This window comes from Aquarana catesbeiana, linkage group LG02, assembly GCF_042186555.1.
Source record: "Aquarana catesbeiana isolate 2022-GZ linkage group LG02, ASM4218655v1, whole genome shotgun sequence".
Lineage (NCBI taxonomy): Eukaryota > Metazoa > Chordata > Amphibia > Anura > Ranidae > Aquarana > Aquarana catesbeiana.
Window position 1 is genome coordinate 811,151,214 of NC_133325.1, and position 22,329 is coordinate 811,173,542.

General features: G+C 55.9%; 1 protein-coding gene across 2 annotated transcripts in view; it reads left to right on the forward strand.

The window, feature by feature from the left end:
- LOC141129514 (immunoglobulin superfamily member 2-like) overlaps window positions 1-21,865 on the forward strand; it is a 69,716-nt gene extending 47,851 nt beyond the window's left edge. For both annotated transcript variants that reach the window (XM_073617595.1, XM_073617594.1), the window contains exons 8-11: window positions 10,864-11,244; window positions 12,054-12,446; window positions 17,465-17,857; window positions 21,192-21,865. In XM_073617595.1, the coding sequence (XP_073473696.1) occupies window positions 10,864-11,244; window positions 12,054-12,446; window positions 17,465-17,857; window positions 21,192-21,472 (1,448 nt within the window). In that variant the 3' untranslated portion in view covers window positions 21,473-21,865. The remainder of the gene's footprint in view (window positions 1-10,863; window positions 11,245-12,053; window positions 12,447-17,464; window positions 17,858-21,191) is intronic.
- Window positions 21,866-22,329: the final 464 nt, after the last annotated feature.

Below are 22,329 nucleotides of genomic sequence, written 5' to 3' on the forward strand. Positions count from 1 at the left end.
GGGGCGATGTGTGTCCTCAGCTCTGCCAGCAGGGGGCGATGTGTGTCTGTCCTCAGCTCTGCCAGCAGGGGGCGATGTGTGTCCTCAGCTCTGCCAGCAGGGGGTGATGTGTGTCCTCAGCTCTGCCAGCAGGGGGCGATATGTGTCTGTCCTCAGCTCTGCCAGCAGGGGGTGATGTGTGTCTGTCCTCAGCTCTACCAGCAGGGGGTGATGTGTGTCTGTCCTCAGCTCTGCCAGCAGGGGGTGATGTGTGTCTGTCCTCAGCTCTGCCAGCAGGGGGTGATGTGTGTCCTCAGCTCTGCCAGCAGGGGGTGATGTGTGTCTGTCCTCAGCTCTGCCAGCAGGGGGCAATGTGTGTCCTCAGCTCTGCCAGCAGGGGGTGATGTGTGTCCTCAGCTCTGCCAGCAGGGGGCGATGTGTGTCCTCAGCTCTGCCAGCATGGGGTGATGTGTGGCTGCCCTCAGCTCTGCCAGCAGGGGGTGATGTGTGTCCTCAGCTCTGCCAGAAGGGGGTGATGTGTGTCTGTCCTCAGCTCTACCAGCAGGGGGTGATGTGTGTCCTCAGCTCTGCCAGCAGGGGGTGATGTGTGTCTGTCCTCAGCTTTGCCAGCAGGGGGTGATGTGTGTCCTCAGCTCTACCAGCAGGGGGTGATGTGTGTCCTCAGCTCTGCCAGCAGGGGGTGATGTGTGTCTGTCCTCAGCTTTGCCAGCAGGGGGTGATGTGTGTCCTCAGCTCTACCAGCAGGGGGCGATGTGTGTCCTCAGCTCTGCCAGCAGGGGGTGATGTGTGTCCTCAGCTCTGCCAGCAGGGGGTGATGTGTGTCCTCAGCTCTGCCAGCAGGGGGTGATGTGTGTCTGTCCTCAGCTCTGCCAGCAGGGGGTGATGTGTGTCCTCAGCTTTGCCAGCAGGGGGTGATGTGTGTCCTCAGCTCTGCCAGCAGGGGGTGATGTGTGTCCTCAGCTCTGCCAGCAGGGGGTGATGTGTGTCCTCAGCTCTGCCAGCAGGGGGTGATGTGTGTCCTCAGCTCTGCCAGCAGGGGGTGATGTGTGTCCTCAGCTCTACCAGCAGGGGGTGATGTGTGTCCTCAGCTCTGCCAGCAGGGGGTGATGTGTGTCCTCAGCTCTGCCAGCAGGGGGTGATGTGTGTCTGTCCTCAGCTCTGCCAGCAGGGGGTGATGTGTGTCTGTCCTCAGCTCTGCCAGCAGGGGGTGATGTCTGTCCTCAGCTCTGCCAGCAGGGGGTGATGTGTGTCCTCAGCTCTACCAGCAGGGGGTGATGTGTGTCCTCAGCTCTGCCAGCAGGGGGTGATGTGTGTCCTCAGCTCTGCCAGCAGGGGGTGATGTGTGTCTGTCCTCAGCTCTGCCAGCAGGGGGTGATGTGTGTCTGTCCTCAGCTCTGCCAGCAGGGGGTGATGTGTGTCCTCAGCTCTGCCAGCAGGGGGTGATGTGTGTCTGTCCTCAGCTCTGCCAGCAGGGGGTGATGTGTGTCTGTCCTCAGCTCTGCCAGCAGGGGGTGATGTGTGTCTGTCCTCAGCTCTGCCAGCAGGGGGCGATGTGTGTCCTCAGCTCTGCCAGCAGGGGGTGATGTGTGTCCTCAGCTCTGCCAGCAGGGGGTGATATGTGTCTGTCCTCAGCTCTGCCAGCAGGGGGCGATGTGTGTCCTCAGCTCTGCCAGCAGGGGGTGATGTGTGTCTGTCCTCAGCTCTGCCAGCAGGGGGTGATGTCTGTCCTCAGCTCTGCCAGCAGGGGGTGATGTGTGTCTGTCCTCAGCTTTGCCAGCAGGAGGTGATGTGTGTCCTCAGCTCTACCAGCATGGGGTGATGTGTGTCCTCAGCTCTACCAGCAGGGGGTGATGTGTGTCCTCAGCTCTGCCAGCAGGGGGTGATGTGTGTCCTCAGCTCTGCCAGCAGGGGGTGATGTGTGTCCTCAGCCCTGCCAGCAGGGGGTGATGTGTGTCTGTCCTCAGCTCTGCCAGCAGGGGATGATGTGTGTCCTCAGCTTTGCCAGCAGGGGGTGATGTGTGTCCTCAGCTCTGCCAGCAGGGGGTGATGTGTGTCCTCAGCTCTGCCAGCAGGGGGTGATGTGTGTCCTCAGCTCTGCCAGCAGGGGGTGATGTGTGTCTGTCCTCAGCTCTGCCAGCAGGGGGCGATGTGTGTCCTCAGCTCTGCCAGCAGGGGGCGATGTGTGTCCTCAGCTCTGCCAGCAGGGGGCAATGTGTGTCTGTCCTCAGCTCTGCCAGCAGAGGGCGATGTGTGTCCCCAGCTCTTCCAGCAGGGGGTGATGTGTGTCTGTCCTCAGCTCTGTCAGCAGGGGGCGATGTCTGTCCTCAGCTCTGCCAGCAGGGGGCGATGTGTGTCCTCAGCTCTGCCAGCATGGGGTGATGTGTGGCTGCCCTCAGCTCTGCCAGCAGGGGGTAATGTGTGTCCTCAGCTCTGCCAGCATGGGGTGATGTGTGGCTGCCCTCAGCTCTGCCAGCAGGGGGTGATCTGTGTCCTCAGCTCCTCCAGCAGGGGGTGATGTGTGTCTGTCCTCAGCTCTGCCAGCAGGGGGCGATATGTGTCCTCAGCTCTGCCAGCAGGGGGTGATGTGTGTCCTCAGCTCTGCCAGCAGGGGGTGATGTGTGTCCTCAGCTCTGCCAGCAGGGGGTGATGTGTGTCCTCAGCTCTGCCAGCAGGGGGCAATGTGTGTCTGTCCTCAGCTCTGCCAGCAGGGGGTGATGTGTGTCCTCAGCTCTGCCAGCAGGGGGTGATGTGTGTCTGTCCTCAGCTCTGCCAGCAGGGGGTGATGTCTGTCCTCAGCTCTGCCAGCAGGGGGCGATGTGTGTCCTCAGCTCTGCCAGCAGGGGGCGATATGTGTCTGTCCTCAGCTCTGCCAGCAGGGGGTGATGTGTGTCCTCAGCTCTGCCAGCATGGGGTGATGTGTGGCTGCCCTCAGCTCTGCCAGCAGGGGGTGATGTGTGTCTGTCCTCAGCTCTGCCAGCAGGGGGCGATGTGTGTCCTCAGCTCTGCCAGCATGGGGTGATGTGTGGCTGCCCTCAGCTCTGCCAGCAGGGGGTGATGTGTGTCTGTCCTCAGCTCTGCCAGCAGGGGGTGATGTGTGTCCTCAGCTCTGCCAGCATGGGGTGATGTGTGGCTGTCCTCAGCTCTGCCAGCAGGGGGCGATGTGTGTCCTCAGCTCTGCCAGCAGGGGGCAATGTGTGTCCTCAGCTCTACCAGCAGGGGGTGATGTGTGTCCTCAGCTCTGCCAGCAGGGGGTGATGTGTGTCTGTCCTCAGCTTTGCCAGCAGGGGGCGATGTGTGTCCTCAGCTCTGCCAGCAGGGGGTGATGTGTGTCCTCAGCTCTGCCAGCAGGGGGTGATGTGTGTCCTCAGCTCTGCCAGCAGGGGGCGATTTGTGTCTGTCCTCAGCTCTGCCAGCAGGGGGCGATATGTGTCTGTCCTCAGCTCTGCCAGCAGGGGGCGATGTGTGTCCTCAGCTCTGCCAGCAGGGGGCGATGTGTGTCCTCAGCTCTGCCAGCAGGGGGCGATGTGTGTCTGTCCTCAGCTCTGCCAGCAGGGGGTGATGTGTGTCCTCAGCTCTGCCAGCATGGGGTGATGTGTGGCTGCCCTCAGCTCTGCCAGCAGGGGGTGATGTGTGTCCTCAGCTCTGCCAGCAGGGGGTGATGTGTGTCCTCAGCTCTGCCAGCAGGGGGTGATGTGTGTCCTCAGCTCTACCAGCAGGGGGTGATGTGTGTCCTCAGCTCTGCCAGCAGGGGGTGATGTGTGTCTGTCCTCAGCTCTGCCAGCAGGGGGTGATGTGTGTCTGTCCTCAGCTCTGCCAGCAGGGGGTGATGTGTGTCCTCAGCTCTGCCAGCAGGGGGTGATGTGTGTCCTCAGCTCTGCCAGCAGGGGGTGATGTGTGTCTGTCCTCAGCTCTGCCAGCAGGGGGTGATGTGTGCCTGTCCTCAGCTCTACCAGCAGGGGGCGATTTGTGTCTGTCCTCAGCTCTGCCAGCAGGGGGCGATATGTGTCTGTCCTCAGCTCTGCCAGCAGGGGGTGATGTGTGTCTGTCCTCAGCTCTGCCAGCAGGGGGTGATGTGTGTCTGTCCTCAGCTCTGCCAGCAGGGGGTGATGTGTGTCCTCAGCTATGCCAGCAGGGGGTGATGTGTGTCCTTAGCTCTGCCAGCAGGGGGCGATATGTGTCTGTCCTCAGCTCTGCAAGCAGGGGGTGATGTGTGTCCTCAGCTCTGCCAGCAGGGGGTGATGTGTGTCTGTCCTCAGCTATGCCAGCAGGGGGCGATGTGTGTCCTCAGCTCTGCCAGCAGGGGGTGATGTGTGTCCTCAGCTCTGCCAGCAGGGGGTGATGTGTGTCTGTCCTTAGCTCTGCCAGCAGGGGGCGATATGTGTCCTCAGCTCTGCCAGCAGGGGGTGATGTCTGTCCTCAGCTCTGCCAGCAGGGGGTGATGTGTGGCTGCCCTCAGCTCTGCCAGCAGGGGGTGATGTGTGTCCTCAGCTCCTCCAGCAGGGGGTGATGTGTGTCCTCAGCTCTGCCAGCAGGGGGCGATGTGTGTCTGTCCTCAGCTCTGCCAGCAGGGGGTGATGTGTGTCTGTCCTGAGCTCTGCCAGCAGGGGGTGATGTGTGTCCTCAGCTCTGCCAGCAGGGGGTGATGTGTGTCTGTCCTCAGCTCTGCCAGCAGGGGGTGATGTCTGTCCTCAGCTCTGCCAGCAGGGGGCGATGTGTGTCTGTCCTCAGCTCTGCCAGCAGGGGGTGATGTGTGTCTGTCCTCAGCTCTGCCAGCAGGGGGCGATGTGTGTCCTCAGCTCTACCAGCAGGGGGTGATGTGTGTCCTCAGCTCTGCCAGCAGGGGGTGATGTGTGTCTGTCCTCAGCTCTGCCAGCAGGGGGTGATGTGTGTCCTCAGCTCTGCCAGCAGGGGGCGATGTGTGTCCTCAGCTCTGCCAGCAGGGGGCGATGTGTGTCCTCAGCTCTGCCAGCAGGGGGCGATTTGTGTCTGTCCTCAGCTCTGCCAGCAGGGGGTGATGTGTGTCTGTCCTCAGCTCTGCCAGCAGGGGGTGATGTGTGTCTGTCCTCAGCTCTGCCAGCATGGGGTGATGTGTGGCTGCCCTCAGCTCTGCCAGCAGGGGGTGATGTGTGTCCTCAGCTCTGCCAGCATGGGGTGATGTGTGGCTGCCCTCAGCTTTGCCAGCAGGGGGTGATGTGTGTCCTCAGCTCTACCAGCAGGGGGTGATGTGTGTCCTCAGCTCTGCCAGCAGGGGGTGATGTGTGGCTGCCCTCAGCTTTGCCAGCAGGGGGTGATGTGTGTCCTCAGCTCTACCAGCAGGGGGTGATGTGTGTCCTCAGCTCTGCCAGCAGGGGGTGATGTGTGTCCTCAGCTCTGCCAGCAGGGGGTGATGTGTGTCCTCAGCTCTACCAGCAGGGGGCGATTTGTGTCTGTCCTCAGCTCTGCCAGCAGGGGGTGATGTGTGTCCTCAGCTCTGCCAGCAGGGGGTGATGTGTGTCTGTCCTCAGCTCTGCCAGCAGGGGGTGATGTCTGTCCTCAGCTCTGCCAGCAGGGGGTGATGTGTGTCCTCAGCTCTGCCAGCAGGGGGTGATGTGTGTCCTCAGCTCTGCCAGCAGGGGGTGATGTGTGTCCTCAGCTCTGCCAGCAGGGAGTGATGTGTGTCTGTCCTCAGCTCTGCCAGCAGGGGGTGATGTGTGTCTGTCCTCAGCTCTGCCAGCAGGGAGTGATGTGTGTCTGTCCTCAGCTCTGCCAGCAGGGAGTGATGTGTGTCTGTCCTCAGCTCTGCCAGCAGGGGGCGATGTGTGTCTGTCCTCAGCTCTGCCAGCAGGGGGTGATGTCTGTCCTCAGCTCTGCCAGCAGGGGGTGATGTGTGTCCTCAGCTCTGCCAGCAGGGGGTGATGTGTGTCCTCAGCTCTGCCAGCAGGGGGTGATGTGTGTCCTCAGCTCTGCCAGCAGGGAGTGATGTGTGTCTGTCCTCAGCTCTGCCAGCAGGGGGCGATGTGTGTCTGTCCTCAGCTCTGCCAGCAGGGAGTGATGTGTGTCTGTCCTCAGCTCTGCCAGCAGGGAGTGATGTGTGTCCTCAGCTCTGCCAGCAGGGGGTGATGTGTGTCTGTCCTCAGCTCTGCCAGCAGGGAGTGATGTGTGTCCTCAGCTCTGCCAGCAGGGGGTGATGTGTGTCTGTCCTCAGCTATGCCAGCAGGGGGTGATGTGTGTCCTTAGCTCTGCCAGCAGGGGGCGATATGTGTCCTCAGCTCTGCCAGCAGGGGGTGATGTGTGTCTGTCCTCAGCTCTGCCAGCAGGGGGTGATGTGTGTCCTCAGCTCTACCAGCAGGGGGTGATGTGTGTCTGTCCTCAGCTCTGCCAGCAGGGGGTGATGTGTGTCCTCAGCTCTGCCAGCAGGGGGTGATGTGTGTCCTCAGCTCTGCCAGCAGGGGGTGATGTGTGTCCTCAGCTCTGCCAGCAGGGGGTGATGTGTGTCCTCAGCTCTGCCAGCAGGGGGTGATGTGTGTCCTCAGCTCTGCCAGCAGGGGGTGATGTGTGTCTGTCCTCAGCTCTGCCAGCAGGGGGCGATGTGTGTCTCTCCTCATCTCATCCAGCAGGGGGTGATGTCTGTCCTCAGCTCTGCCAGCAGGGGGCTATGTGTGTCTGTCCTCAGCTCTGCCAGTAGGGGGCGATGTGTCTATGTGCAGCCATATTTTCATAGGTATCCTCCTGTGTTATCAGTATAATTACATGGTGTGTGTTCTCAGCTCCTCCAGCAGGGGGCGATCTGTGTCTATGTGCAGTCATATTTACAGATACGATGCTGTGAAAACGGAAAATTGTATCATACTTACCGTAATTTTCCTTTCCTGGTGCCTATCCATGGCAGCATACTAGTGATAGAGCTCCGCCTCGACTCCTCCCTCAGGACCGGTGAATAGCATAAATTAAAGACATAGTCCCTCCCCCAACATTCTCCATAAAATAGAATACCGAGGGTGGGAGCGTATGCTGCCATGGATAGGCACCAGGAAAGGAAAGTTACGGTAAGTATGATACAATTTTCCGTTTTCCTGGTGCCTCCATGGCAGCCTACTAGTGATAAATAACTAGCTGACACAGGTGGGATAATGCTTAACAGTAATGTTTAATTAGAATGGGACATTGCAGCCTGAACTGCTCTCCTCCCGAACTCGACCGTTGTGAGAGCTCCTGGATCAATACGGTAGTGTCTGAGGAAGGTATTGCAAGAAGACCAGGTGGCGGCCCTGCACACCGTCTCTAATGAAACGTTAGCCCTTGCTGCCCAGGAGGTTGAGACTGCCCTCGTAGAATGAGCATTCACTCGAGATGGAGGTTCCATATTATTCATCCTGTAGACCTTCTGGATTAGTTTTACCACCCAAGATGCCAGGGTTCTGATGGAAGCTTCCTTGCCTCTGTATTTACCAAATGGAACAATAAAAAGTCTTTCCGAGTTCCTGAAGGATCTAGTGGCCTCTAGGTAGGCTCTGAGTACTCTGGAAATGTCCAGCTCGTGACATGATCCCGAATCCGCTTCAGCAAATACTGGTAGTGCCCAAGGCTCAAAAAGGTGACTTGGAGTAGCGACTTTGGGTGTGAAGCCCCGAAGGGGACGAAGCTCCACTCTATCGTGGAAGAAAGAGATATGGTCATCACCTATCCCTAACGAGTGGAGTTCTGAGATCCTTCTACCAGATGTAATGGCTAGCAGGAATGTTGGGGGAGGGACTATGTCTTTAATTTATGCTATTCACCGGTCCTGAGGGAGGAGTCGAGGCGGAGCTCTATCACTAGTATGCTGCAATGGAGGCACCAGGAAAAGTAATTGCCCCCTCCCATGCTGAATCATTAATGAACAGTGATTAACCACAATTTTTTGGAAAGCTGAGTTAAATTTCACTTGCCACACCCAGGCCTGACTACTGCCAGACTTTTTGAATCAAGAAATCACATAAATAGAAGTTGTCCGACAAAGTGAAGCACGCCAACAGATCACAAAATGACACAATCTAAAAAAATTCAAGGACAGATTAGAAACAAAGTAATGTCCATGTATCGGTCTAGGAAGGGTTTCATTTTTAAGGCTTTGGAACTCCAGTGAACCACGGTGAGCGCCATTATCCACAAATGGAGATAACTTTGAACTTTGGTGAACCTTCCCAGGAGAGGCCGCCCTACAAAAATGACTCGAAGAGCACAAGGAGGACTCATCCAGGAGGTCATAAAAGAACCCAGAACAACATCTAAAGACCTGCAGGCCTCACTTGCCTCAGATAAGATCAGTGTTCATGGATTCAACAATAAGAAAGAGACCGGGCAAAAATGTCATCCATGGGAGAGTTCCAAGACCAAAGCCACTGCTGACCAAAAAGAACACAGAGGGTCATCTCACATTTACCAAAAAACATCTGGATTAACCCCAAGACTTTTATGCCCCGTACACACGATCGGAGATTCCCCCAGCAAAAGTACGATGTGAGCTTTTGGTCAGAAATTCCGACCGTGTGTACGCTCCATCGGACTTTTGCTGGCAGAATTCCCGCCAGCAATAGATTGAGAGCAGGTTCTCTATTTTTTGGTCGGAAAAAGTTCCGATCGGAAATTCCGATCGTCTGTACAAAATTCCGACACGCAAAACTCCTACGCATGCTCGGAAACAATTCAACGCATGCTCGGAAGCATTGAACTTCATTTTCTCGGCTCGTCGTAGGGTTGTACGTCACCGCGTTCTTGACGGTCATAAGTTCAGAGAAGTTTTGTGTGACCCGTGTGTATGCAAGCCAAGCTTGAGTGGAATTCCATCGGAAAAACCATCCAAGTTTTTTCCGACGAAAATCCACTTGTGTGTACACGGCATAAGGCAAATATTCTGTGGACTGATGAGACAAAAATGTAACTTTCTGGAAGGTGTGCGTCCCGTTACATCTGGCATAAAACTAATACAGCATTTCATAACAAGACCATCATCCCAACAGTCAGACATGGTGGTGGTAGTGTGATGGTCTTGGGCTACTTCGCAGCTTCAGGACCTGGACGACTTCCCATCATTGATGGAACCATGAATTCTGAGCTCTACCAGAAAATCCTGAAGGAGAATATCCGGCCATCAGTTCCTGACCTCAAGCTCAAGTGCACTTGGGTTATGCAGCAGGACAATGATTCGAAACACAACAGCAAGTCCACCTCCAAATGGTTCAAACAAAGCAAAATGTAGGTTCTGGAGTGGCCTAGTCAAAGCCCGGACTTTAATCCAATTGACATGCTGCATCATGACCTTACACGGGCCGTTTACGCTCAGCATGTGGTTGAGTGAAAACAATTCTGCAATGAAGCGTGCACCAAAATCCCTCCACAGCGATGTGAAAGACTCATTGCCAGTCATCGCAAACGTTTGATTGCAGTTGTTGCCGCCAAGAGTGGCACAACCAGTTATTAGCTTTAGGGGGGCAATTACTTTTCACAGCATTGTATATATTGATATCCGTATAATTGCATGGTGTTCTCAGCTGCTCCAGCAGGGGGCGATGTGTGTCTGTGTGGGAGATACATTGTATCATATTCTGAGGATGGAATTAGATTTTTGGGGTTTTTTTTGCATGAAGTTGTTGGTTGTGCTGAGAAAAGGATGCAAGAACCCCTCAAGATTGTTATTTTGGTGCTACCGAAAACAAACACAAGTTTTCAAAACTACGTAAGGAAATGTAAATAATGAATAAATATGTATGTACGGAAATAAGAAAGAGGATGAAAGAGTTAATAAAAAAATCATCAGGATTTGGCGACTTTCACATTTTGTAAACGCGCACAATTGCGCCGTACACGTAGAGCAGTGGGTTGATTTTTCTATAGTTTGCCCCAATGCACCACAAATGCTCACCTACCTTTTTGAACATCTTGCGCTTCCTAACCGCGCGTTCTGCCGCGTGAATTTTTTTCAAGTGATGACCGCTCATCTTTTTTTTGGCACATTTGGGGTTCCCATTAACGACGAATGGCAATGCGAGCTTGGCAGAGTTTTTACACGCGTTTTTTAAATGTGCGTGGAATGGCATGATTATATGCGCGGTCGCAGAACGCTATTGTTTGAATGCAGCCAAACAAATATGATAGCAACGCATTTTAGGAACAAAAATACTAAATAACTCTGACTTGTCACAGCTCTGGAGAGTTGTACCGCTTTAGCCATCTGAAGTTTGGATTAGGATGACACAGGCAGCCAGAGGGGGGCGATAAAAACAGGTGGCTGATCTGCCTGCTCTCCTACAAGTAGACTTGGTGGCCGTAATTCTATTCGCTATTCAAAGCAGCACCTGTGAGAATGAGCCCTTAGAGTGATGGCATTTATTAACTAACACATATCGCCCCCTGCTGGCGGAGACGAGGACGGGCATGATGTGGCAGCACGGTGAAGCCAAGTGCGGTGTCTGTCAATGGTTGTTGTAGGGAGCCGCTATTAGAAATTATGGGGCCCCATACAGCCCTCCTGATGGGGACCCCCCAACCATACCCCCACCCCCCACACAGGGTGCAGAGGAAAAGCAGCACTGACTTTATCCGCCAACACCCCAAAATAGGAAAAAAAAAGTCCCTCCTCTGCTCCCACCTCATGGGCCCCCCTGTTTAGCTGATGGGGCCTGGGCCCACTACAAGAGGACTGGTTGTACCACCTTATCAGCTGGCTTGTTATGGAGCATGCTCAGTTGCACGTCCCCAGCTTTGTGACCACAGAGAGCTCCTAGTCACAAAAAAATTAAAAAAACTATATACAGTATATAAAAAGACTTTGATAGGCAGGATCCCGCATTTCTTGAACCTCCCCCCCATTCTCATTGCTCCTTCCTCTTTTTTTCTTCCTTCCAGATCAGACCCTGAAGCTCCCTAAGCAGAATGTCAGCTCTTCCGTCAAGCAGGGAGAGGATTTGGTGCTGCGCTGCCCCCTGGAGGCGGGACTTAGCCCTTCGTCGCTCATCTCCATCTCCTGGTATCTGCAGGGGTGGGACTTCCGTCCTCCCCGCCTCCTGTGCCGGTCTGATCGGGAAGGGGTGACGGAGTATGAGGACAGCCGTCTACGTATGGTGGCCCCCGGGCGGGGTAATCACAGCCTGGTGCTCCAGAGGGCGGAGCAGGAGGACTCGGGGAGATACTTCTGCCAGGTGGAGGAATGGAGAATGCAGGAGGGGGAATGGAAGATGGCCGCCTCTGACCAATCCGGGTTCCTGGAGTTTAGAGTCAACCCGCCTGGTATGTACTCATTACCCAGAGGTCTCCTCTCTCACCATCTCTAGGGGAACTATTGGGGGATCTCATTGGCTGCTATGGGCAAAGTAGACTGCCTGAGACCAGAACAGCTCCACTAATTTCCATTAGAAGTTAGGGTTCGGGTTAGGGGGTTAGGGTTAGGGTTTTCCCTTGAAGAACAAGTTTAGGACTCAGGGATTGGAATAGAGACCTGCTCCAAAGGTCAAAGGTCAGAAGGTGTGCCCCCAGAGGTCAAGGGTAAGGAGGCGTGGCTGACCCACCCCCACCTAAGTGTTCTGCCTACCCCAACTAAGTCGGGGAATGAACAAGTCGGGGAAAAGCCCAACCCTAATTTCTAAGCGCTTTCCCCGACTTGTTCATTCCCCGACTTAGTTGGGGTAGGCAGAACACTTAGGTAACCCTAACCCTAAACCTAATCCTTATTAGGAAATTCCTATTATTGGAGGGGTTATTGGGGGAGTAGCCAGTAATCACACCCTTTACCTGACACCCTGTGTGCTTATTGCATCACACTGATAGATGGCAGGACTCATGCAGGAGCAGAGCGAGATCCCGCTGCATCATGGGAGGTGACCTCTTCATGTCCTGCTCCAGGGAGCGCAATGGCCACACACAGGAGCTGAAATGTAAATGTATGCACATGTACCTGGCAGTTAGAAGCATGGAGACCAGTAAAATGGGGGACGAGGGGGTTGTAGTTTGGAAAATGGGGGATGAGGGGGTTGTAGTTTGGAAAATGGGGGTGTATTAAGTGGATTTCTTCTTATAACGATTTTGTGTCTCCTCTACAGAAGATCACCTGAGTTTGAATCTCACCGAATTAATCCTTTTGGTGCCAGAACAGTCCACTGTCACCCTCCCCTGCCAGGTTTTGGCGGTGTCCATGCCCGGCTCTCGCCTGTCTGTCTCCTGGTTGAAGGTGGAGGGCCCCGGGGCCCCAGACCTGCTACTCTTTGGTGTCAACCACATGGGTGAGTTTATTTATCCCCAGGAGAAGAGAGACCGGCTCCAGTATGAGCGTCCATCAGAGCTGACCTTCCACCTGAGGATCCACAGTGGTCACATGACTGACAGCGGCACCTATTACTGCCGGGTCCAGGAGTGGCTGCCGAGCCCCCGCGGAGTCTGGGAGTCATTAGGAGAGCACCAATCCGGACACATCTCTGTCACCATCCTGACTGCAGGTACAGAAGGGTCAATGATGTTCAGCTACACCTGTAGAGATCTGTGATGGGGGTATATGAGGGACCTCTGCAGGGCCAGGAAGATGGGGGTGGAGAGGGGTGCATGTGGGCGCACAGGGGAGTGGGGGGCAGGGTGTGCAGGCTGGATATGCGAGGGGGGGCAGAGTATGCGGGTTGGATATGGGAGGGGCGGAGTGTGTGGGTTGGATATGGATGGAGGGGGGGCAGAGTGTGTGGGTTGAATATGGATGGAGGGGGGCAGAGTGTGTGGGTTAGATATGGATGGAGGGGGGGCAGAGTGTGTGGGTTGTATTTGGATGGAGGGGGGGCAGAGTTGTGGGTTGGATGTGAATGGAGGGGGGGCAGAGTGTGTGGGTTGGATATGGATGGAGGGGGCGGAGTGTGTGGGTTGGATATGGATGGAGGGGGGGCAGAGTGTGTGGGTTGGATATGGATGGAGGGGGGCGGAGTGTGCGGGTTGGATATGGATGGAGGGGGGGCAGAGTGTGTGGGCTGGATATAGATGGAGGGGGGGCAGAGTGTGTGGGTTGGATATGGATGGAGGGGGGCAGAGTGTGTGGGTTGGATATGGATGGAGGGGGCGGAGTGTGTGGGTTGGATATGGATAGGGGGGCAAAGTGTGTGGGTTGGATATGGATGGAGGGGGGGCAGAGTGTGTGGGTTGGATATGGATGGAGGGGGCAGAGTGTGTGGGTTGGATAGGAATGGAGGGGGCGGAGTTTGTGGGTTGGATATAGATGGAGGGGGGGCAGAATGTGTGGGTTGGATATGGATGGAGGGGGGGCAGAGTGTGTGGGTTGGATATGGATGGAGGGGGGGCAGAGTGTGTGGGTTGGATATGGATGGAGGGGGAGCAGAGTGTGTGGGTTGGATATGGATGGAGGGGGGGCAGAGTGTGTGGGTTGGATATGGATGGAGGGGGGGGAGTGTGTGGGTTGGATATGGATGGAGGGGGGGCAGAGTGTGTGGGTTGGATATGGATGGAGGGGGGCAGAGTGTGTGGGTTGGATATGGATGGAGGGGGCGGAGTGTGTGGGTTGTATTTGGATGGAGGGGGGGCAGAGTTGTGGGTTGGATGTGGATGGAGGGGGCGGAGTGTGTGGGTTGGATATGGATGGAGGGGGCGGAGTGTGTGGGTTGGATATGGATGGAGGGGGGCGGAGTGTGTGGGTTGGATATGGATGGAGGGGGGCGGAGTGTGTGGGTTGGATATGGATGGAGGGGAGGCAGAATGTGTGGGTTGGATATGGATGGAGGGGGGGCAGAATGTGTGGGTTGGATATGGATGGAGGGGGGGCAGAATGTGTGGGTTGGATATGGATGGAGGGGGGGCAGAATGTGTGGGTTGGATATGGATGGAGGGGGGGCAGAGTGTGTGGGTTGGATATGGATAGAGGGGGGGCAGAATGTGTGGGCTGGATATGGATGGAGGGGAGGCAGAATGTGTGGGTTGGATATGGATGGAGGGGGGCAGAGTGTGTGGGTTGGATATGGATGGAGGGGGGCGGAGTGTGTGGGTTGGATATGGATGGAGGGGGGCGGAGTGTGTGGGTTGGATATGGATGGAGGGGGGCAGAGTGTGTGGGTTGGATATGGATGGAGGGGGGCAGAGTGTGTGGGTTGGATATGGATGGAGGGGGCAGAGTGTGTGGGTTGGATATGGATGGAGGGGGCGGAGTGTGTGGGTTGGATATGGATGGAGGGGGCGGAGTGTGTGGGTTGGATATGGATGGAGGGGACGGAGTGTGTGGGTTGGATATGGATGGAGGGGGGGCGGAGTGTGTGGGTTGGATATGGATGGAGGGGGGCAGAGTGTGTGGGTTGGATATGGATAGAGGGGGGCAGAATGTGTGGGCTGGATATGGATGGAGGGGAGGCAGAATGTGTGGGTTGGATATGGATGGAGGGGGGGCGGAGTGTGTGGGTTGGATATAGATGGAGGGGGGGGCAGAGTGTGTGGGTTGGATATGGATGGAGGGGGGGCAGAATGTGTGGGTTGGATATGGATGGAGGGGGGGCAGAATGTGTGGGTTGGATATGAATGGAGGGGGGCGGAGTGTGTGGGTTGGATATGGATGGAGGGGGGCGGAGTGTGTGGGTTGGATATGGATGGAGGGGGGCGGAGTGTGTGGGTTGGATATGGATGGAGGGGGCGGAGTGTGTGGGTTGGATATGGATGGAGGGGGGCGGAGTGTGTGGGTTGGATATGGATGGAGGGGGGCGGAGTGTGTGGGTTGGATATGGATGGAGGGGGGCGGAGTGTGTGGGTTGGATATGGATGGAGGGGGGCGGAGTGTGTGGGTTGGATATGGATGGAGGGGGGCGGAGTGTGTGGGTTGGATATGGATGGAGGGGGGCGGAGTGTGTGGGTTGGATATGGATGGAGGGGGGCAGAGTGTGTGGGTTGGATATGGATGGAGGGGGGCAGAGTGTGTGGGTTGGATATGGATGGAGGGGGGGCAGAATGTGTGGGTTGGATATGGATGGAGGGGGGCGGAGTGTGTGGGTTGGATATGGATGGAGGGGGGCGGAGTGTGTGGGTTGGATATGGATGGAGGGGGGCGGAGTGTGTGGGTTGGATATGGATGGAGGGGGCGGAGTGTGTGGGTTGGATATGGATGGAGGGGGCGGAGTGTGTGGGTTGGATATGGATGGAGGGGGCGGAGTGTGTGGGTTGGATATGGATGGAGGGGGGCAGAGTGTGTGGGTTGGATATGGATGGAGGGGGGCAGAGTGTGTGGGTTGGATATGGATGGAGGGGGGCGGAGTGTGTGGGTTGGATATGGATGGAGGGGGGCGGAGTGTGTGGGTTGGATATGGATGGAGGGGGGCGGAGTGTGTGGGTTGGATATGGATGGAGGGGGGCAGAGTGTGTGGGTTGGATATGGATGGAGGGGGCAGAGTGTGTGGGTTGGATATGGATGGAGGGGGGCAGAGTGTGTGGGTTGGATATGGATGGAGGGGGGCAGAGTGTGTGGGTTGGATATGGATGGAGGGGGCAGAGTGTGTGGGTTGGATATGGATGGAGGGGGCGGAGTGTGTGGGTTGGATATGGATGGAGGGGGGCGGAGTGTGTGGGTTGGATATGGATGGAGGGGAGGCAGAATGTGTGGGTTGGATATGGATGGAGGGGGGGCAGAATGTGTGGGTTGGATATGGATGGAGGGGGGGCAGAATGTGTGGGTTGGATATGGATGGAGGGGGGGCAGAATGTGTGGGTTGGATATGGATGGAGGGGGGGCAGAGTGTGTGGGTTGGATATGGATGGAGGGGGGGCAGAATGTGTGGGCTGGATATGGATGGAGGGGAGGCAGAATGTGTGGGTTGGATATGGATGGAGGGGGGGCGGAGTGTGTGGGTTGGATATAGATGGAGGGGGGGCAGAGTGTGTGGGTTGGATATGGATGGAGGGGGGGCAGAATGTGTGGGTTGGATATGGATGGAGGGGGGGCAGAATGTGTGGGTTGGATATGGATGGAGGGGGGGCCGAATGTGTGGGTTGGATATGGATGGAGGGGGGCGGAGTGTGTGGGTTGGATATGGATGGAGGGGGGCGGAGTGTGTGGGTTGGATATGGATGGAGGGGGGCGGAGTGTGTGGGTTGGATATGGATGGAGGGGGGCGGAGTGTGTGGGTTGGATATGGATGGAGGGGGGCAGAGTGTGTGGGTTGGATATGGATGGAGGGGGGCAGAGTGTGTGGGTTGGATATGGATGGAGGGGGGCGGAGTGTGCGGGTTGGATATGGATGGAGGGGGCAGAGTGTGTGGGTTGGATATGGATGGAGGGGGCAGAGTGTGTGGGTTGGATATGGATGGAGGGGGCGGAGTGTGTGGGTTGGATATGGATGGAGGGGGCGGAGTGTGTGGGTTGGATATGGATGGAGGGGGCGGAGTGTGTGGGTTGGATATGGATGGAGGGGGCGGAGTGTGTGGGTTGGATATGGATGGAGGGGGCGGAGTGTGTGGGTTGGATATGGATGGAGGGGGCGGAGTGTGTGGGTTGGATATGGATGGAGGGGGGCAGAGTGTGTGGGTTGGATATGGGAGGGGGGGAGTGTTTGAGCTCTGCTCCTGCATAAGTCCTGCCATCTATCAGTGTGATGCAATAAGCACACAGGGTGTCAGGTATAGGGTGTGATTACTGGCTACTCCCCCAATAATCCCCCCAATAATAGGAATTTCCTAATAAGTATTAGGTTTAGGGTTAGGGTTTTCCCTTCAAGAACAAGTTTAGGGCTCAGGGATTGGAATAGAGACCTGCTCCAAAGGTCAAAGGTCAGAAGGTGTGTCCCCAGAGATCAAGGAGGTGTGGCTAACCCACCCCCACCAAAGTGTTTCGCCTACCCCAACTAAGTTGGGGAAAAGCCTAACCCTAATTTCTAAGCGCTTTCCCTGACTTGTTCATTCCCCGACTTAGTTGGGGTAGGCGGAACACTTTGGTGGGGGTGGGTTAGCCACGCCTCCTGACCCTTGATCTCTGGGGACATGCCTCCTGACCTTTGACCTTTTGGAGCAGGTCCCTATTCCAATCCCTGAGTCCTAAACTTGTTCTTCAGGGGAAAACCCTAACTCTAAACCCTTATTAGGAAATTCCTATTATTGGGGGAGTAGCCAGTAATCACACCCTATACCTGACACCCTGTGTGCTTATTGCATCACACTGATAGATGGCAGGACTCATGCAGGAGCAGAGCGAGATCCCGCTGCATCATGGGAGGTGAGCTCTTCATGTCCTGCTCCAGGGAGCGCAATGGCCACACACAGGAGCTGAAATGTAAATGTATGCACATGTACCTGGCAGTTAGAAGCCTGGAGACCAGTAAAATGGGGGACGAGGGGGTTGTAGTTTGGAAAATGGGGGACGAGGGGGTTGTAGTTTGGAAAATGGGGGACGAGGGGGTTGTAGTTTGGAAAATGGGGGACGAGGGGGTTGTAGTTTGGAAAATGGGGGTGTATTAGGTGGAGTTCTTATCACGATTTTGTGTCTCCTCTACAGAAGATCACCTGAGTTTGAATCTCACCGAATTAATCCTTTTGGTGCCAGAACAGTCCACTGTCACCCTCCCCTGCCAGGTTTTGGCGGTGTCCATGCCCGGCTCTCGCCTGTCTGTCTCCTGGTTGAAGGTGGAGGGCCCCGGGGCCCCAGACCTGCTACTCTTTGGTGTCAACCACATGGGTGAGTTTATTTATCCCCAGGAGAAGAGAGACCGGCTCCAGTATGAGCGTCCATCAGAGCTGACCTTCCACCTGAGGATCCACAGTGGTCACATGACTGACAGCGGAACCTATTACTGCCGGGTCCAGGAGTGGCTGCCGAGCCCCCGCGGAGTCTGGGAGTCACTAGGAGAGCACCAATCCGGACACATCTCTGTCACCATCCTGACTTCAGGTACAGAAGGGTCAATGATGTTCAGTTACACCTGTAGAGATCTGTGATGGGGGTACATGGGGGACCTCTGCAGGGCCAGGAAGATGGGGGTGGAGAGGGATGCATGTGGGAGCACAGGGGAGTGGGGGGCAGAGTGTGTGGGTTGGATATGGGAGGGTGGGAGAGTGTGTGGGTTGGATATGGATGGAGGGGGGGAGAGTGTGTGGGTTGGATATGGATGGAGGGGGGGGCAGAGTGTGTGAGTTGGATATGGATGGAGGGGGGCAGAGTGTGTGGGTTGGATATGGATGGAGGAGGGGCAGAGTGTGCGGGTTGGATATGGGAGGGGGGGTGTGTGGGTTGGATATGGATGGAGGGGGGCAGAGTGTGCGGGTTGGATATGGATGGAGGGGGGGCTGAGTGTGTGGGTTGGATATGGATGGAGGGGGGGTAGAGTGTGTTGGTTGGATATGGATGGAGGGGGGGGTTGGATATGGATGGAGGAGGGGGGGTTGGATATGGATGGAGGGGGGGTTGGATATGGATGGAGGAGGGGGGGTTGGATATGGATGGAGGGGGGGTTGGATATGGATGGGGGGTTGGATATGGATGGAGGGGGGTTGGATATGAATGGAGGGGGGGTTGGATATGGATGGAGGGGGGTTGGATATGGATGGAGGGGGGGTTGGATATGGATGGAGGAGGGGGGGTTGGATATGGATGGAGGGGGGGTTGGATATGGATAGAGGGGGGGTTGGATATGGATGGAGGAGGGGGGGTTGGATATGGATGGAGGGGGGCTTGGATATGGATGGGGGGGTTGGATATGGATGGAGGGGGGTTGGATATGGATGGAGGGGGGGTTGGATATGGATGGAGGGGGGGTTGGATATAGATGGAGGGGGGGTTGGATATGGATGGAGGGGGGTTGGATATGGATGGAGGGGGGGTTGGATATGGATGGAGGGGGGGATGGATATGGATGGAGGGGGGGGTGGATATGGATGGAGGGGGGTTGGATATGGATGGAGGGGGGGTGGATATGGATGGGGGGGTTGGATATGGATGGAGGGGGGTTGGATATGGATGGGGGGTTGGATATGGATGGAGGGGGGTTGGATATGGATGGAGGGGGGGTGGATATGGATGGGGGGGTTGGATATGGATGGAGGGGGGGTTGGATATGGATGGAGGGGGGGTTGGATATGGATGGAGGGGGGGATAAATATGGATGGAGGGGGGGATGAATATGGATGGAGGGAGGATGGATATGAATGGAGGGGGGGTGGATATGGATGGAGGGGGGGTTGGATATGGATGGAGGAGGGGGGGGTTGGATATGGATGGAGGAGGGGGGTTTGGATATGGATGGAGGGGGTTGGATATGGATGGAGGGGGGTTTGGATATGGATGGAGGGGGGTTGGATATGGATGGGGGGGATGGATATGGGAGGAGGGGGGGTTGGGTATGGATGGGAGGGGGGGTTGGATATGGATGGGAGGAGGGGTTGGATATGGATGGAGGGGGGGTTGGATATGGATGGGAGGAGGGGTTGGATATGGATGGAGGGGGGGTTGGACATGGATGGAGGGGGAGTTGGATATGGATGGAGGGGGGGTTGGATATGGATGGAGGGGGGGGGTTGGATATGGATGGAGGGGGGTTGGATATGGATGGGGGGATGGATATGGGAGGAGGGGGGGTTGGGTATGGATGGGAGGGGGGTTGGATATGGATGGGAGGAGGGGTTGGATATGGATGGAGGGGGGGTTGGATATGGATGGGAGGAGGGGTTGGATATGGATGGAGGGGGGGTTGGACATGGATGGAGGGGGGGTTGGATATGGATGGAGGGGGGGTTGGATATGGATGGAGGAGGGGTTGGATATGGATGGAGGGGGGGTTGGATATGGATGGAGGGGGAGTTGGATATGGATGGAGGGGGGTTGGATATGGATGGAGGGGGAGTTGGATATGGATGGAGGGGGGGTTGGGTATGGATGGAGGGGGGGTTGGATATGGATGGAGGGGGGTTGGATATGGATGGGAGGAGGGGTTGGATATAGATGGAGGGGGGTTGGATATGGATGGAGGGGGGGTTGGATATGGATGGGAGGAGGGGTTGGATATGGATGGAGTGGGGTTGGATATGGATGGAGGGGGGTTGGATATGGATGGAGGGGGGGTTGGATATGGATGGAGGGGGAGTTGGATATGGATGGAGGGGGAGTTGGGTATGGATGGAGGGGGGGGTTGGATATGGATGGAGGGGGGGTTGGATATGGATGGAGGGGGGGTTGGATATGGATGGAGGGGGAGTTGGATATGGATGGAGGGGGGGTTGGGTATGGATGGAGGGGGGGTTGGATATGGATGGAGGGGGGTTGGATATGGATGGGAGGAGGGGTTGGATATAGATGGAGGGTGGTTGGATATGGATGGAGTGGGGTTGGATATGGATGGAGGGGGGTTGGATATGGATGGAGGGGGGTTGGATATGGATGGGGGGGTTGGATATGGATGGAGGGGGGTTGGATATGGATGGAGGGGGGGTTGGATATGGATGGAGGGGGGGTTGGATATGGATGGAGTGGGAGTTGGATATGGATGGAGGGGGAGTTGGATATGGATGGAGGGGGGGTTGGGTATGGATGGGAGGGGGGTTGGATATGGATGGGGGGGGGGTTGGATATGGATGGAGGGGGGTTGGATATGGATGGGGGGGGTTGGATATGGATGGAGGGGGGGTTGGATATGGATGGGGGGGTTGGATATGGATGGAGTGGGGTTGGATATGGATGGAGGGGGGGTTGGATATGGATGGAGGGGGAGTTGGATATGGATGGAGGGGGGGTTGGGTATGGATGGAGGGGGGGGTGGATATGGAATACACACAACCCGAAATTGAAAAAAGAAATGAAAACCCTCCTCGGGGATTTCTCACCTACTCATTAAAGTGGGGCTCCGGAACATCTCTAAATACAATTTGCAGTCCGGCTTTGTGATCTAATACATGGCACAGTGGTGTTGCTCTAACATGTTTCAGGCAGTGGGAGCTGGAAGGGGCAATGTTCAAGCAGGAAGCTGAATAGCGGTTGAAGACTCAGTAGTATGGTGAGGGGGTGACACGGGGAGTTGCAAGGCTGCAGGTTGTGAAAAGTGGGGTCACCCTCTGGCTGTATTGTATGGTAGAGGTGAGTGAATAATAGAAGTGGTTGAACAGAATCACACACCGTTGGGTCCTCGTTGTGTTTGGTCAGAGTTCCTCTGTATGTCTTGTTATGTATTAGGGTGTTGGTAGCTCCAGTGGCCTCCAGGTGGGTTCATGAGGCTCTGTTTTGCCCCTCCCCCTAGGTTCCTACTCACCGATCTGCACCTCACCATCCAGCTTCTACCTCCTGTTGACATTCACCATCCTCTTCATCGTCCTTGCCCTTGCGCTCATCGCTCTAGCGTTGTGGCGTCGCAGAGGTAGCGCGGGGCAGCGGAGGACTCTGGACGGTCTGTGGTCCTCTGTGAAGATGTCTGAGATGGAGAAGGAAAATGAAGGACAAACTTGCCGGACAGATGATGAAATGACCCCCGCCACACTGCCAACCACGTTTTCTGGTGAAGGGAACCTGTATAGTTCATAATGAGCCGTATCTGAGGGGGCGACCCCCCTAACTTACCAGAGAGCCACTGCTGGAATCCTCCAAGATGTAAATGAAGTCAGTAGGTGACCACCAGCCTCCACCTACAACTGGTCCCAGGGCTGAGCATGTCTGCATTGCTCCTCTATAGTGGCCCTCATGAGGACGGTCAGATCTAAGGACAGAGCGGGGACAGTGGGGTCACATTCCTGCCACGATCCTCAATCTTCTCAGCAATGCACTCTTAATAAGCCAACATTGTCTGCCACCCTTCCCATTATTTATTGACGTTTCTGAAGTAAGAACTGTCTGTATTGCTCCATACTGTACCAAGCTTTGCCTGATACATAGACCCCAATAATACATAGAATACAATAATAAATCATTTTTATTACATCCTGTGTCCTTGTCCTATGTGGTTGCAGCATCATTACCTACCACGTCCTGAATGCAGCTTCCTCTTCCACCCTGCAGAGAGGCGGAGTCCCTCCACTGGCCATACCACTAGATATGACACTGAGCTCCTCAGGGGAGGGCCTTAGGGACCGAGAGGATGCAGCCATTAGCAGTGCAGCATTGCTGATACCTACCAGCTATACCTATGGTGGATCCTCCTCCAAGGGTTCCAACAAGTTACAGTTGGCCTGGCCAGGGGGTAGGCAGAAGAGGCCATGACCTTGGGTGGGGGAAACCAAAGAGGACGGGACCTGAAACCTATACTGATAAAGCAGTCACATCTTATGGGGGTAGTTTGGATGTTTTGCTTTGTCCCAGCATCCTCTGCTCCTGTATTGGGAGATGGATGTATATTGTACAGAAAATTGAAGGCCATCAGCCTTCAGATCTCTGCATATCCATTG